The sequence below is a fragment of the Equus caballus genome, chromosome 18 (assembly GCF_041296265.1).
Source record: "Equus caballus isolate H_3958 breed thoroughbred chromosome 18, TB-T2T, whole genome shotgun sequence".
Classification (NCBI taxonomy): Eukaryota; Metazoa; Chordata; class Mammalia; order Perissodactyla; family Equidae; genus Equus; species Equus caballus.
The window spans coordinates 82,677,376-82,693,555 of NC_091701.1; the positions used below are offsets into that span (position 1 = coordinate 82,677,376).

The window sequence follows — 16,180 nt, forward strand, 5'->3', positions numbered from 1 at the left end:
ACTGTACAGAGAGGTTGACCCGGTCAGTCTGAACTTTAATAAGATCATACTCCCTGCAGTTAAGACAAAATTTGGGAAAAGTTAGAATGGCAGCAGGAAGCCTGGTTAGGAAGCCATCGTGGTCATCCAGGTGTAAGATGACCCGGCTGGTAGCCAAAAAGGTGAGGCAGGCAAAGGCTATTCTCAAACTCAAAGACTAAATATGCTTATCAAGTATAAAATAAAACTAGGTATACCATTAAGACATGTTAAAAGGAAGCCCCAGGGTGAGTCAAGGACTCGAGCCAATCTCTTCCTTCGTTTGTATTCACCACTGGGTAAAACCCTACTAGAACATCATAGTAGTTTCCAGAATGTAAGGAAGACATGGAAACCTAGAGATCATCAGCAGACTGATACCTCAATGGTTAAAATGCTGGACATCTGTAGAAAAAACAGTTCAAGGAAATGTGCTTAAATACCCTAGAGAAAGCTGAACCGTGCATGGCCCAATTCATCCACTAACAACACTCCACGGGCTGGGCTGCGGTTTCTCAAACTTCACGTGCATGTAAATCACCTGGGAAGTCTGTTAAAATATCTAGGCCTGAGCCCAGAGACCCTGATCTCACCAGCATCACTCCTCACCTCATCTCACGATTCTAGTGCAGATGGTGCTCGACCACAGTCTGAGAGGTGCTAAGGGCCTGCCCTCCATGAGGTGAGACACAAGCCATAGGCCTGACGGTCCAAGAGAGCGGAGGGGTGGGGTCAGGCAGGAGGGACGCCCAGTTCTACTGGGGATGAGAGCCACGTTCGGGGAGGCTGGTCAAGGAAGGCTTGGAAACAAGTCTTTACGGGTGTAAAAGATTTTCACACCAGAAGTCTTCAACAAAGCACAACACAGGACTGTCCCAGAACAGGGGCCATCCCCTAATCCCAGGGCACACTGCTGTGCAGGCCTGCTCCATTTTCATCTAAAACACATACAGGAGTTGCATGTTCTTCACTGCTTATTAACATAATTTCCTTAAAATATTTTCTGTCTTAACATATTTCAAGACACAAAGACCTGCATATAATCATATTTTCTACTGCTAAAATTAACTTCTAGTTTACCCCACACCCCAATTTCTGGCACTATTATGTGGCCTAAGTTTGTTGAATGAATGATTGGATATAAATATTAATGCAAGAAATAAATTAGTATTACTATATTAATAGTTCTCCTTATCCAGAGATGTATTTAAAAATGACAAGTTTTAGGGGCTGGCCGAGTGGCCGAGTCGTTAAGTTCGTGCGCTCTGCTTCGGCAGCCTGGGGTTCGCTGGTTTGGATCCTGGTTGCAGACCTACACACCACTCATCAAGGCATGCTGTGGTGGCATCCCACATAGAAGAACTAGAATGACTTGCAACTAGGATATACAAACTGTGTACTGGGGCTTTGGGGAGGGAAAAAAAAAAGAGGAAGATTGGCAACAGATGTTAGCTCAGGGCCAATCTTCCTCACCAAAAAAGGGGCAAAATTTTCACTTAAGCACGTTTCTGCAGGCAGTATATTTCTGTATGTTTCTATTAGGCAGTATAAGGGATTTTAGAAAACCTCTCCAGTAGCTCTTAGGAGTTCATGAAAAGCTTAGTTTTTCAAGGATCTTAGCTAGAAATTAAGGAGAACCTACCCCAGACTGTCCTAAAACCATACCTAAACCAACTTCTGTCCCAATGAAAGGTCAGTAAATAGAAAATTTAACTCAATGTAGAGTCCAATAGCACATTAACACCTACTTTAGAAGTTTAGCCAGAAATGAACACATGATGAGAAAAATGTTAACCATAAAGGAAGCTACAAAAAGGGACAAGAACTTTCCAGACCAAAGTATAGCAACAAAGACTGGGAGAAATGAACAGCTTTTAAAAAAAAAAAAAAAGGCAGCACGGCGATGGCCTATGAAGTTCAGGAAGGTCTATCAAAAGACCCATATCTTCTGAAATTCAAAATGATTTTATTCTTCTGAAACATATCAAAGACCAACATATGACTTCTATGATGAGAACACCAGGAATAAATCAAAAAAGCAAATTTATATCCTATAAAATCAAACAGCCTATATATATAAAGTGATCAAATCTCTCTGAATTTTAGGATGTGAAAGAGTTCAAAACCCAAATTATATAACATTCTTCTCTTCCATAGAGACCTATTACTATTTCAGTGTATATTCATATCTTAATATACATTTGTTTTTATTTAAAATAATTTTCTGGACCTAGAAACTTAGACTGAAGAAGAGAGTAAAAATCAAAGTAATTGATCCAATGCTAGACATCAGAGCCAGGAAAAAGATTCCATCTCCTGTCTTCCTAGTCAAGGGACATTCCTACTGGTTTAAATTCTCTTCCCCAAAGGAAAAAAGGCATTACTTATTAAATGAGGTTTAAACAGAGGACCATATTAGTTTAATATTCTCTAATCTCCTATAGAAATTCAAAGGATCACAGAATAAGAGACAGAAGGGACCCTCCAGAGCAAAGCCGTTGCCTCTAACATAACCCAGGTGGAGGGAGTGCTGGAAGGATGTGCACAGGCCTCCAAGTCCAGCCGTGTGCTGTAATTACTTGTCTAACTGTCTGGCTTCCAAGACTCAAGGTGGCGAGGACACGTGACGGCATTACCTCGTCCACTGTGCATCAAGCACAGTGCTCAGAACACAGTAGGGCTTCAATAAATATTTGCAGAAGAGCTGAATTAATAACTTTCTTACTCTGCACATGAGAAAACTATAGCTAAGGCATATTAAGTGACTTGCTTCGAGGTTGAAATGCCAGTTCTTCCAGTCTCACTGGCCAGGGCTCTCGCCACTCGACTCAAGTTTCACCCATGGCCATCAAATCTTAAATGAGGGAAATCCACTCCACTCAGCATTGTTGTTTCCTTGACCCAAAGCAACTACCTGGAGTAAGCCTACTTTCCTTTCTAAGTGGCAGCCTTCACATGTATGGAGACTGTACTTGTGTTCTCCCTACTCTAGGTGACACTGGCACGGCATGGTTTCTAGCCCCCTCACTATCTTATCGCACACCAATAGATGCGGCTGCATGTTCTTCAAGAGCAGCAGCCATAACTGAAATTTCTAGGCGTGGTCTGGCCACGGCAGACATGGTGAGGACATCCTCTCTTCTTTCTGGACCTGTTTTGTGAATGCTTTTGACGCGGCCACAGCAGCACAGAGGCAGGCTTCCCTGCTGCCTCATTTGTAGGCCCACCAAGTTGCCAGTAGATCAACTTTCCCCTACCTTTTATCTTTGTAGTTAATTTTCTGAATATAAGTATAGGACTATCAATTTATTCCTACTAAATCTCACCTTGTTTGGTCCATTCCTCTAGTTTGTGTTTCAGAATCTTGATTCTGTCATTCAACATATTAGTTGTCCAACCTAGTTTTGAGATAGCTGCAAATCTGATAAGTATGCCTATGGTATCTTTAATCATCATCCAATGTGGGCAAATAATAAAAATAGCTGGGGCCCGCCGCATGGCCGAGTAGTTAAGTTCAGGCACTCTCCTTCAGTGGCCTGGGGTTTCGCAGGTTCGGATCCTAGGCGTGGAGATGGCCACTGCTCATCAGACCATGCTGAGGTGACGTCCCACATAGCAGAGCAAGAAGGACCTACAACTAGAATGTACAACTACGTACTGGGGCGCTTTGGGGAGAAGAAGGAAAAAAAAAAGATTGGGAACAGATGTTAGCTCAGGTGTTTAAAAAAATAAAAAATAAAATAAAAATAGCCAATCCTTACATAGGACTCATTATGTGCCAGGCACTGTTCCAAGCCCTTTTAACTCATTTTATTCTCAATACAAACTTATGAGGTAGATGTGATTATTATCTCACATCTAAGATTCAAAAATGGAGGTACAGAGAAGTTAAGTAATTTACCCAGAGTCACACAGTTAGTGAGTAGCAGATCTAGAAACTCAGCCGGTCTGATTCCAGAAACTTTGCTCTTAATTACTAAATTATCCTTCTTCTCACTATTATCATGTATTTTTACTGACAACATTCTAGGCTGAAAAGAATCCATTAGTCAACAATCCTTGGGTAAAGCTGCCAATCACTTACAAAATGACATAACTATAATCTCTGATAACCCAAGTTTCTCTGTCTTGAGGGTTTTGCCACATGCTTGTCTGAACACTAAGTGCTGTGCAGCATGGATGTGACCTAACTGTCTAGTAATCCCTTGTTCTCCTTTGTGCATCCTCAATCAGACTATCAGGTCCTGGGGGTCCAGGCCACAGCTATGCTTCTCTTATATCTTCCACAGCACCTACTACATAACGAGCACACAACAGAAATCCAAGTGTATCTTTGACAGACGGCAGGCAAAGCCAAGGAGATTTTCGCTGAGTTTAATTCTGTAGGAAATATGAGGACAAAGTTTAGAATGGGGGAGTAAGGACAGACACCACTTTAGCTCTTTGGCTTTCTAATTCTCTACAACAGAGAGCCTCTGAGATGAGCAGCGACAGGGATATACTGGTCTCCCAGACAGTGGCCGTGACCACTTGACTCCTCGTCTTCCCGTCCCATTCTCCTGCTCATCCCCTTCAAGCCCCTCATACCCTTTCGGGGGGCTCTTCCACAAGTCTTTGAAGAGCACAGCCTGCACCTCACTCCTACCTGCATATGCCAACGTGCCTGGCAGAGCATGTGTGTGGCACACACGAGGGGTTTAATAAATGCTATTGAAATGAACCCTCCACTAAAACTCTACTCAAGGATTTTACTATCAGCAACCCCTCCATGGTCATATTCAAGGTTGGGGAAATAAAACTTAGTCTTTCAGCACACACACAAAAACTAGAGATTTCTCCTCTGGGAGATATCAATCCAAGACGCTAAAAAACAAAATGACTTAGACAGTACAAAGTGGGAACAACTCTCATTTATCCAAGCTATTTGTATGTTTTGGGCATAGCTAAGTTTCCCTTCATTGTTTTTTTCTCTCCAACTGGCTACTTGCCTATTCCTTAACTCAAATAAATCGTCACCTTATTACCATTCCTAACAAGCAGGAGACAAATTTGAAGATAGCAGTAAAAGTAGGAATTGGAAGTATCAAGGAAAGTCCATTTCTTTTTATCTCGGTCTCTCATTTCTCAGGAGATGTGGCACTCTGGCTGCTGGAGAGTCCCCTAACTTTTCGCATGGGAATCAAAACAGATTTTGGCTACACTGGAGCTTTTTTTTTTCCCCCAGGAGCATACTAAACAACTTCCTTTCTTGGCACTTAAAAACCTACAGATCTTTCTTGAACTAGACTCACATGAATAATCAGCTCCCAAATTTCTCTTTTTTTAAGAATTGCTATTCCGCTTGATTTACTCTGAGGCCAGTAACTCACTATGCCCAACTCAGAAATATTGCTTACTACCAGAAGGGCAGCTATTTAATGAATAATTAACCACTCCATACTTTCTATCAGGAATACTTGTATTACCAGGGTAAAGGTATCCTTTATGTCTAAACGATGTTGTAAAGCAGGACTTTGCGAGAAAGACGCCCTCATTTATCACATGAAATGCCAAGTGGTATTAACAAGGTCGATACTGTTTGCTTAATATATTTTGCTTTCATAGGGGCATGAAATGATTTGTTTTTGCAGCTGTAACAGAGTTAGAGATTTAGCTTCAGCTTAGCTAGTTGAGGATATATAACCAGGGGCTATTAATTATCTGCCTAGAGGCCTCTGGTCATCTTTCCACAGCACACAACATCCTTGGGGTACTGAGCTGCACCGTAAGCAGCCAGAGTCTATCCTCAAATAATCAGTCCCGGCTTCTCAGGAACTGAGGGGAAACTAAATAATTCAAATTTATTTCTTACTCCACAACCCCACCCCCCAACATGTGAATGTTATTAGTGCACAGATATTTTAGAAGTTGAATAAGGAATTCTAGAGAAAATTTTAGTTCAGAGACTAGTTTCAGACACCCATTCCCACAAATGAGAAACTAAAACACCACTTTTCTGACCTTGAAGCACTACAGCCAGCCCCTTCCCCTTTTCTCTTTTCTCACACTGCTGTTCTGCCTTAAATGGAGCAGGTGGAGAGGAGGAAGCTCGCTCCAAAGATAGACTTGTCAAAAGCCTGCACAATTCTAATTGCTCTCTACCTGTTTGTGGATGTCAGCTGGGAGCAACTGCCAAAAAGCCCGGGGGGGGGGGGGGGGGGGCGGCAAGAGGAGGTAAGAGGGAAAGAAGGGGTGGGGCCAAGAAGAACCAGAGTGCAATTCAAACAAAAATGAAATCACACACACACACACACAGAGAGAAGCCTCCCCATCTCAGGCCCTAATAACAAGCTTCTTTATCAGAGGCTCATTGTCAATCAATTAGCTGAGGCAGCAGGGGTCTGTGAGGAGGGGCGCCCGGGGAAACAACGGGCAGCCCTGTTGTATTACTATTTAATCACTTTTGCTAAATAAATAGAGCAGCCCCGAGGTGCTGTCATGTCAAGGGAATTTATAACAAAAAAACTTCATTTTCCACTGGTCATTCCTTTTCCCCTCAGGAGAAGAGAGGGTTATTACTGTAGCCTTAAGTTCCATCTTTGTGTTTCTTGCCTTTGATTCCCGCTCGGACCCTGCCACTTTCTGGCACTAATTTGTCAGGCTGAACAAAGACAGGATTTGTACCTCCTGTAAGGTCTCAATTAGGAATGGCTTCTGCTGTATTATGTGCCATTCAGAGAGGACACAATGCCGGTAATTACAGGAATTTGCACTAAATGGCTGAAGAATTCACAGCAAAACTTTTCCCCCCCCTTGGGCTTACCCTTCCCAAGGGCTGGGGGGAAAAAGGGAAAGCAAAAAGCTCTTACTGCCAGAGATGTAATTACCAACAGCAGTCCCAAGAGGTTAAACAGCAGCCAAAGGAGTAAAACCAAAAAACTGACAACGTGAAAATGGTTGAGAGGATCCCCTCGGCTCACCCTTTTTCTTGCTGTCTCTTTTGTTAACATTTTCAATTTCAGTTCAGAATCAGAAACATTGCCCCACAGTGGGCCATCCAATTTCACCCCCAGAGTACAAAGCAGTAACACAGAGAACACTTCAAAGGTGAGCTTTGCATCTCCTGTTGCATCTACAAACAAGGCCCTGAGCCCTTTTATTATAGTATTCAATTGCTACGTTTCTTGATTGCTGGGAAATTACAGGAAAAATATCTGTGTGTACTACTGCCAAGAAAACCACGTATCTATTGAGGGGAAATAGGTGCATATACATGACTAATTCTGGAAGAAAATAGGGCTGCTGGCTTATAATCTAATTTATACAACATTTTATGAACAACCTAATTTACAACTACTTACAGGTATATACTTCACAAATATTTTAATAAGCTGTGTAATCATTTGATTTAGCATTAATATTTTAACACCACAGATTCCCCATGCCAAATATAACTTGAATCCCAACCAGTAACTTCACTCACTAGGGAAGCATACCTCGTTTTCTGCTACAGAGGTGTTTCTGAAAAGCAGTACCAAAATACCACCAAATTCATTGTTCTTAAATACCACTTTCACCCTATACTCCTCTGCTCAGGAATCTTCTGTGACTTCAGGGTCAAACATTAAGTTTAACCTTATCGAACTGCCTTTTCTTGGTAGGTCAAAAATGACCAGATATCTACAACTTCATACAGTTCCACTTGGCATCTCTGACAGTTCTCTAATGGAAGTGGGCCTCACTTCTAGAGCTCCCATCACAGCTGCCCTGTGGCATTCATGCTGTAATTCTTGGTTAATGTCTGTCCTCCCTAGTGGACTGCAAGTTACACGGGAGCAGGGACCACGTCTACTTTCTTGCAGCATCAACTCGTCCAGGTGCACCTGAGCCTCTGGCATAGTCAGAAACTCGGCACACAACAAACGGTAGAATGGATGGAAGAACTGACTTTTCAAAGGTTTTCAGGAAGAAGGGACAGAAAGTTTAAAGGCCCTGGAGGCAGGAATGACCAAGATAGGTTCCAGAACAGGAAGAAGACCACCATGGCTGGGGCTTCCTATGCACAGGGCAGCCACGGACCTGGAGAGGAAGCCATGGAACAAACCACACATAATCAAATACAACTATAAAAAGTTCAAGCACATGTTAAGAAATACGCAGTTATACAAAAGTGTGTATTTTCACAACCATAACCTCAGGCATTTCAGGATGGTCACAGTCCATTTTTTCTGCAGGGGCTCTTTAAGTTTCAAAGAAGGACATAGAAAATTCTTCACCAACAGAAAGAATTCAGTGAAATAAGGCCAACTGCACTATTTTGTAGACTTAAAAGCCAACATTTGTGGTTCCCCTGAATAGCGACTGAATGACATAATAAAGAGCTAGTCAGTGCTATCTTCCACTTTTAAACTTTATTCATCAAAAATATTTACAGGGGGAGGGACTAAGTGGACATAAAAACTTACAGTCTAAAGAGGCTCACTAAAACAATGAAATATTGTGAATTAGCTTCTCCTTAACTGATAAGGCCAAGATTCAACTAAAAACAATTTACTGGACTTGTTGGCATTTTGGAAGGTAAACATGCCATGCAACCAGTGTTTTCACTGAATACACGTTTTTATGAGGATGCAAAGTTAGGGGACACAATACTACAGGAAGAAACAGCTGGTTTAGATTAACTGTGTTTGTGAGAAATATGGATCAATTTTTAAAGTTCCATGTGCTATAATAATCTTTGATATAATGAACAGCTTCCCAAGTAATTTAAAAAACATTCAGAGGTTTGCTTAGTGAGTTTTTGCCTTTTTGTTTTGAGATGCTGCCCCCTACAGGAGAAGAACTGTTTCTACCTGAGGCAGGAAACCAGTATTCCATGGCGGGGTACTTAAGGAAAGTGCAACCCGGTAAACCACGCATATCACAAAGCAACTGAACGTAGCATCTTCCAATGGAAGAGGTGGCAATGAAATAGAAAATTTCTACTTTGGAATTGGCCACACTATCCAAATTAGGATTTATTTCTCTCCACCCCAAATTAGAAACCTACCTGTGCCCCATTAGAACTCCAAACCAAAGCTGAGCGGAGCAGACGGGTTTTAGTCTACATCGCCTGTCTCCTGAACTCCTGCTTCTACCACCCCCAATTATTCTCCAGCCAAAGTTAGTGAGCACCAGATTCAGATAGCAAAGGGAGGCATCCTAAAACATGGAACCTAAAGCAACTGCCAAAAAGTTCTATCTCTGCCCACTATGTAATCCTTTTCCTCTTCTTTTCTACTTAGCTTCCTTCACCCTGCATCCACTACTCACCTTTCTCTGTCTTTGTCCTGTTTTCATTTCTCCAATTGCTAGATGCAGTGGACCTGCTGAATGGTACCCTCTGCTTGCATTTCTCCTTCCTGCATGTGAGAAACACTACTGATGCAGTACAGAACGTGGGCAGCACACACTCCATCAGGAAGCAAACTTATGAGAGGAAGGTGAGTTAGGGGTCAACCAGGTGACAATCCTTGTGTACCACCTGAAGCTTTTCTTTCCTCTTTTACCAGAGAGTTTCCCCACTGAGCTACTCCAGTCTCCACCTTGAGAACTAAACTAAGAGGTTCTCACCGATTCCAGTAAGACCACAGATTTGTCGACCCTATCAGCAATCTACAGCCACAGAAGCGCACCTTAATTCCAGGATGTCAACAGAGTAAGCACTGAATAATTTCTGTTGAATGGCTGAACTTTGAAACATAATATATGCACTAGTACAAGAAGACACTGAAATGCCAGTAATTTCTAAAAACTGTACTAAAACCACTGTCTCCTTATTTGAAAACCATTTTCCAAAAGTAGCTGGATGACTTAACACAAGGTCATTCATGCCTATAGATATATGCACATCAACTAGCATGGCTCCCTCACGGGCTCACTGTTTCTGGTCTGTCCAGTCCCACCCCTCGAGTTTCTGCTTCACAGTCGCTGAGGTCCCAAGGCAAGTCAGGGATGATTCACCTACTCCCTACTTTAAGCAAATTATTTCTCAATAGAAACAGCCATCATCATAACTAACCTAAATTCAAAACACGGGCTTTCATTGTGCCACCTCTATTTGACTTTTCAATGCAGGAGCAAGCACAAAATTTAAAATTTGGTCTTGGCTGGTGGTAAGCTGCTTCATTTTTAAACAACACACTTAAATCTGATACACTTGAATTAAAATCTTCCAAATCAGGCTTCCAATTAAAGCTACCATCATGATAAATTTCATGTTACAAATTGTGGGGTTTAGTGAAAGGGGAATAATTTGATTCTATTTATAGTAGATAGATTTGGTTTAGTGAGTTTTTTTCCTTTTTAGTTTACTGTTTGGGGGAAGGTGAGAGGAATGGGGAGTAGGGGAGAGAGGCAGTAATAGAGTTGCAGGAAATTACAACAGATGACTGGCCTTGAACTCCACTTTGTGTCTCACCCCTCCACTGAGCTCCAGAAACCCCGGGCTTCCCCAGGATGAGGCACAGGCGCAGGGTGACTCAGCGGTCATCTGCTGAGTCATCTACAGTGCTCTCAGCCACCTCCAGATTTTCTGTCAAGGCTGACTTTCTAGATTCTACCTTAACAGGGCTGGGCAAGGTCATAATGATAGTTACTGACTGGACATTTTCCTTGCCTAAGGAGTGTTAGTGGTCAGCTTTGGGCCTGAATGTCTCTTATAAGATGATCTGTGACATGCACATTCACAGTGACCTTTGTTTAAGAAGGCAGAGAAAATGGAATCAGAGCAGATGCAGGAAGCCTCAGTTCTAGTCTAGTGACACTTCGGCCAAGTCATTTTGATTTGATGGGGTATATCATACCTGCTTCTGCTTACTTCACCAGACGGCATGAAGATGGACAGGTGTCTTAATAGGGCAAATTCCTTGAAGGAGAGGTGCTTTTTAAACAGGAAGTAGCTGTGACTGGCCTACTGAGAGGATTTTTAAAGTGAATTCCAACTGTGGGATTCAGGATTGTTCTTTAATGAGTTTATGCTTCATACCTGCACATTTGAAACTCTGAGCCGTGAGTCCTCGTTCTAGAGACAGCGTCGTCAGAATGCTGAGGAAGCTGGTGGTCACAGACTGACGTTGGCTCTTCCTGAGCCCGAGCCCACCCACCAGGTCCATGGGTTTGTTCCTCAGTGTGACTTGCAGGTTCTGCTCTGAACTCCTTGCTGCATTGGCAGCTGTCTTCAGAGCTTCCATCCACTCCTGAGCCCTCTGCCGGGTCTCAGCACGGAGGCGGAGGACATCCTGGGGGAAAATGACTTGAAAGCAAGAGTCGCAGTCATCCAGGTTGTCCGTCTGGACAGCAAGACACACATCCACATTGTAGCTTAACAGGGGGTCCTCATCTAGCTTGCCGGGCTGAAAAGCCATAAGGCAGGCCTGGCTCAGCACAAATGTAAACGCCTTCCAGTTATTTTGGATAGTTAGCCTGTAGAGTGTCCCTGATTTGAGAATGTTTTGGTGCTGTCTGGGGCCACCCAAGACAGGGGACAGCAAGAGCAGCTCACTGGATTTCTGCTGTAAATAATGACGCTGTGTACAGTCAACATGAGGACCAAGCCCTGGTGAGTTTGCCAGTTCATCCTGCCTTCCCACATAACCAGGCACGGCAGCATGCGTGACTTCCCAGAGTTTCTGCCCCCAGTCCAAAGCCTCCCATGGTGACTCTGCCTTCAGCTGTAGCTGAGTGTTGTCATATAGAACAGTATCCACCAGCCTGGCCTCAAGGTTGCCCAGAACAGATATGCTCTGAAAGTGTGAAAGCTGGTAGGTGTCATGGAGGTTTTGATTCCCACTGCTGTCAAGGTTGTAGAAGCATAAGCTGTAGGGAGAGAGTTCTGCGTAACAGCTTTGCCAGTAACTGTCATGGTCCTTCCTAATCTCCAGGTAACCCTTCTTCAGAATGTTTGGGAATGCTTGCTTGTGTTCTAGAAAGAAAAAGAAAAGAAAAACAAGGGAAGCAACGTATTAATTCATTAATATGAATGAACTGAATGAGATGAAAAGGCAGGTGCAAGAAACCACAGATCGAGGTCAATGGCCTTCTGGTTCAACTAAACATAGCAGAAGTAGTAAAATTCCAAGATAGCACCTAATTGACAAGCTGTAATTGGGGAAAATCTCAGGTCTAAAAAACAGAATGGAATACAAGACAAGAGTAAGTATGGGGGAGTCAACATCAACATGGCATGCAGAGGTCTGGGAGGAAAATGATGGCTGAGACTATGCCCTGTGGGCCCAAGAGACAATGGCACTCTGCCAGGACTTCCTGTTTTCTAGGTGACATTCTACAGAGTGCCAAATACATGAGAGAGGACTGGACACTCCTGCCACTTGACCTAACTCCCTGCTAATACTCATCCTTCTTTAGGGCGGTCAAACCAGGAGGGTCAATAGAAAGGACAGAGCATGAAGTATGCTGCTCACAAACTCCTGTTTCTCAGATACCCTCACTAGTCTCATGGCCAGTTCAGGAGCCTTCTGTCTTACAGCCAGTTCTCCAGGACTCGCCAGGAGCTCACTTGTGAGGTGTCTGCTTAGATAGCAGCTCTCTCTTACCTCTGAGCGTGACTGCTCATGCCGCTCCCTCTGCAGGCAATGCTCCTTCCCACCACTTCCACACACTTACCTCACTCAGCATCTCCTCTGCAGAAAGGGAGTTTGTCCTGCCTCCCCCAACCCTGACTCCTCGCCTGCACACACACCCCTGGGTCAGTATCAGCTATCCCTACTACATTATTTCTCTTTGATGAGGTCTTATCAGGCTGTACTATAATATTTTATTTAAATATCTGAAAAAATAAGACAAGCTTTGAAGTTTTTAGAAGTCTGGTTCTCCCTACTGGACTATAAGCCCCACTGAGGACAGGGAGAGGTGTGTCCTTTCATCCTTTTATCACAGGTCACAGTGGAATGCCTGGTACACAGCAGGTACTTAATAAGTACTCGTGGAATTAGAGGTAAAGCTCCTAGCACAATGCCCAGCATGCAGTAGGCATAATTCCCTTCCCTTCCCTTCCCCTCTCTTTCACAAGTTTATCTGGTCATGCCATCTCTAATCAACGATTATCTGCAATACATATGACTTTAGTACTTTAATAAAGGGGACTGTCACTTGGGAGATTTCCTGACATTTTCAGAGGGCATGAAAAAGACATCCACGCAGGAGGGAGCTCTCCTCCCTGGTAGGGATTTTCGTCTCTGAGACACTCCTTAATCTCTGCTGACACAGGCTGGAGACAGTCATAAATTAACTGAGTCATTCCCTAAGGAAGACAAATTACACTCCCAAAGGGTATGATTTCTGACCTTGACTGAAGAAAAAAAAAGAGTTACACAGATCTAGATCTTAAAATACTGAACCAAAAGAGAAAAGGAGAGAAATGAGGCAGAGAAAAGCCCATTTTACCTGCTTTACATCTCTGGTCCTGACATTCATTAATATATCTGTGGTAACTGAAAAGCTATTAATTTCTTGCAACTCACCCTCATCCCTTTGTAGAGAGAGAATGGAGGCCTATTCTCTGGTTATCTTTCTTTTCTGATAGTGCAATAAGGGAGGCAGTGCTGCTAGACACTGCTGCTGCCCCCATCCCTCATTTCTATCAAGTGCTGATGACAGTTCAGGCTTTTCCATAATCAGACCTGTAACCATGGATCCCGCCATCCTTATCCCTCCTGTGACCCAGCGGCTCTGCTATGTGTCCTGAGTAAAATGAAAACCACCTCTCTTGCTTTTAGCTGGGAATTTCCCTCTCCATTTCTTTCTTCCCTGAGAGCTTTTCACAACAGCTACCATGAATTAGAAATTCCACTTTGGGCCCAAGCCAGGATCAAACCTGATTAAAACCTCACTTCTTTCTGACTGTACAAGCTGGGTGGTAGATGCCAGCTTGGATGGACTGTGAAGTGCTGCTAGGGAGTCTCAGGGAAAGGTGTTCCCTCACCTTCTCGATGCAGAGTAAGGGTAAAGAATGCTGTTTCAACATTTTTCCCACCTGCGCTCAGCCCTCCCCAAACAAGTGTGCTAAACTGAGACAAAAAAGTAGGGTGTTAATCCTGGGAGATGGCCCACCCTTACATGCTGCAGTCTGCAGTGCTAATCTCTTGAGAAAGGAGACTCAGGAAGAAGAGAGCAAATGTGATCAGGAGACTGTTCTCCAGGGTACGACTCCTCTCTGGAGAGCCCGTTTATAACAGAGCTTGGTAAGGTTTCGTGTGTGAAGTATTTGTTATCTTTGATTATGGAGGGATGAAGAACTACCATTTCTCTTCAGTCTCTAACAACTGCTACTTTCTATTGGATCTGAAGTTTAGTGTTTTTGCTACTGACATATCAGAAGTTATATATTTAAATCTAAGCTTTCATTAATTTACTATAGTTCAACTTTTGTTTCCTCAGACCATATCATTTCAACTCATTAAATTAATCACATACATTCTTTTAAAGTTTTCAGTTTCACAAATGAATAATATAATCTCTGTCTTAACTAATGACATAAATTATTCAGGTAGGACCACTGACAAACTTTATCATCATTTCCCCAATGAAGATAAAGAAATGTGATCAAAATGAATCAATGTACCTATAAATTTCATACTGAAACCACAAGAGAGTAATTCCTGATGAAAAAGAGCAGAGAAAAAGAGAACAGAGTTCTTTGTTTCCCCACTGCTCTCCCTTTTGGCTGGTATGAAGCGCTGGCTCTGGTCCCCTCAAGGAAGGCCCCCTCCCCCTCCGCCTCGTCCTTAAGGTGCTCAGTGAGTATTGTAAGGACAGTAGTTGCAGGACTGAGGAGAAAGAGGGATTTTCCCCACAGCGCGCTGACGCACTTCTGCCTTCTGCCCTGTCCACACACGAGTTCCTCTTTTGCCATTATTTCCTCTATCTGTTCTCAAAAAAGTTTCCATTCTCATGGCCACCATGTTAATCAAGGTCTTAAGGGGTCCCCACATCCTCCCCCAGCCACATCCCACCTGTTACAGGTTAACCTTTCTGGGTCACTAACAGCCCTTCCCATGCCCGTCCTCAGACCAAAACCTGCACAGCAAGTCCACACTCCTTAGCTTGGCCTTAAAATATGTTATTATGGAAAATCGCAAGTATACTTAAAAGCATGCAAAAGAGTAAAACGAACACCTGCTGACTCATCCCACAGCTTCAAAAATCATCCTGTTTCTGCCACTCTTGTTTTATCCCTCCACCCCGTTCCAACTCTTGCTTTTTATTGTTTCTGCGCTGGAATATTTGAAAGCAAATCGCAGACATTTAATCATTTGTGTTGTAAATACTTGAGGGTGTATCTCTAATCTAACAGATAAGAACTTAAAAAATATTTATGATACCATTTTCACATCCAATACCATGAATAATTCCTTATCTAATATCAGTCTGTGTCTGTTTCACAGGTTGTCTCAAAAAATTTCTTTAATACAGATGGTTTGTTCAAATTAGGTTCACATATTGATTTGCTTGATATGTCTTTTAAGTTTCCTTAAATCTCTAAGAGTTTTTGATTCCTCCTTTTTTTCATGCTATGTTTTTACTGAAGAAATTAGTTCATTTGTCCTGTAGAATTTCTCATATTCTGGATTTGGCAGAGTGTATCTTCATGTTATTTTGGCGTTATAACAAATTATATTTTTATTATGATGGCATCTATTCCCTTGACTGAATGCCTTTCACTTCTCCTTTTAATATGTGCAAAATAGACAAGGAATAAAATTAAAATGGGTTGTTTAAATGTTCCCCTGTTTCCCATGTTTTCTGTCAACTGCTATTTAGATCTCAAGGCTCAGTTAGTTTTTGTTTTTGCAAGAGTATGTCACAGGTGGTTGTCCTGCTCTCGGGATATTAAGGTTGACCAGGAGGTTCAGAGGACATTAGCCCGATCCCTCTGTTGTAAGTTTTCTCAGGCACCTTTCACACAACGCAGCCACTCTACTCCGCTCCCCCACATTCCAGCCAGGGGACCTGACGCTCCTTCTATTACCCACCCCTCCCAACCTTCACGCATTTTCTCTCACTGTTCCACCTGCCTAGATTTCCCCTCATCTCTGCTTATTCATGCTTTCCTCGCATGTGAGAACTAGGATAAAATCTCCCCTATTCCTGAAGACTTTCTTCATCCCCTCTAGTTGAAAACAAC

At 42.8% G+C, this 16,180-nt stretch overlaps 1 protein-coding gene across 4 annotated transcripts in view; it reads right to left on the bottom strand.

Annotated features, from left to right (window-relative positions):
• PLEKHM3 (pleckstrin homology domain containing M3) overlaps window positions 1–16,180 on the bottom strand; it is a 176,120-nt gene that overhangs the window by 118,002 nt on the left and 41,938 nt on the right. For all 4 annotated transcript variants that reach the window (XM_023622512.2, XM_023622513.2, XM_023622515.2 and 1 more), the window contains exon 3: window positions 11,024–11,959. In XM_023622512.2, coding sequence (XP_023478280.1) covers window positions 11,024–11,959 — 936 coding nt within the window. The remainder of the gene's footprint in view (window positions 1–11,023; window positions 11,960–16,180) is intronic.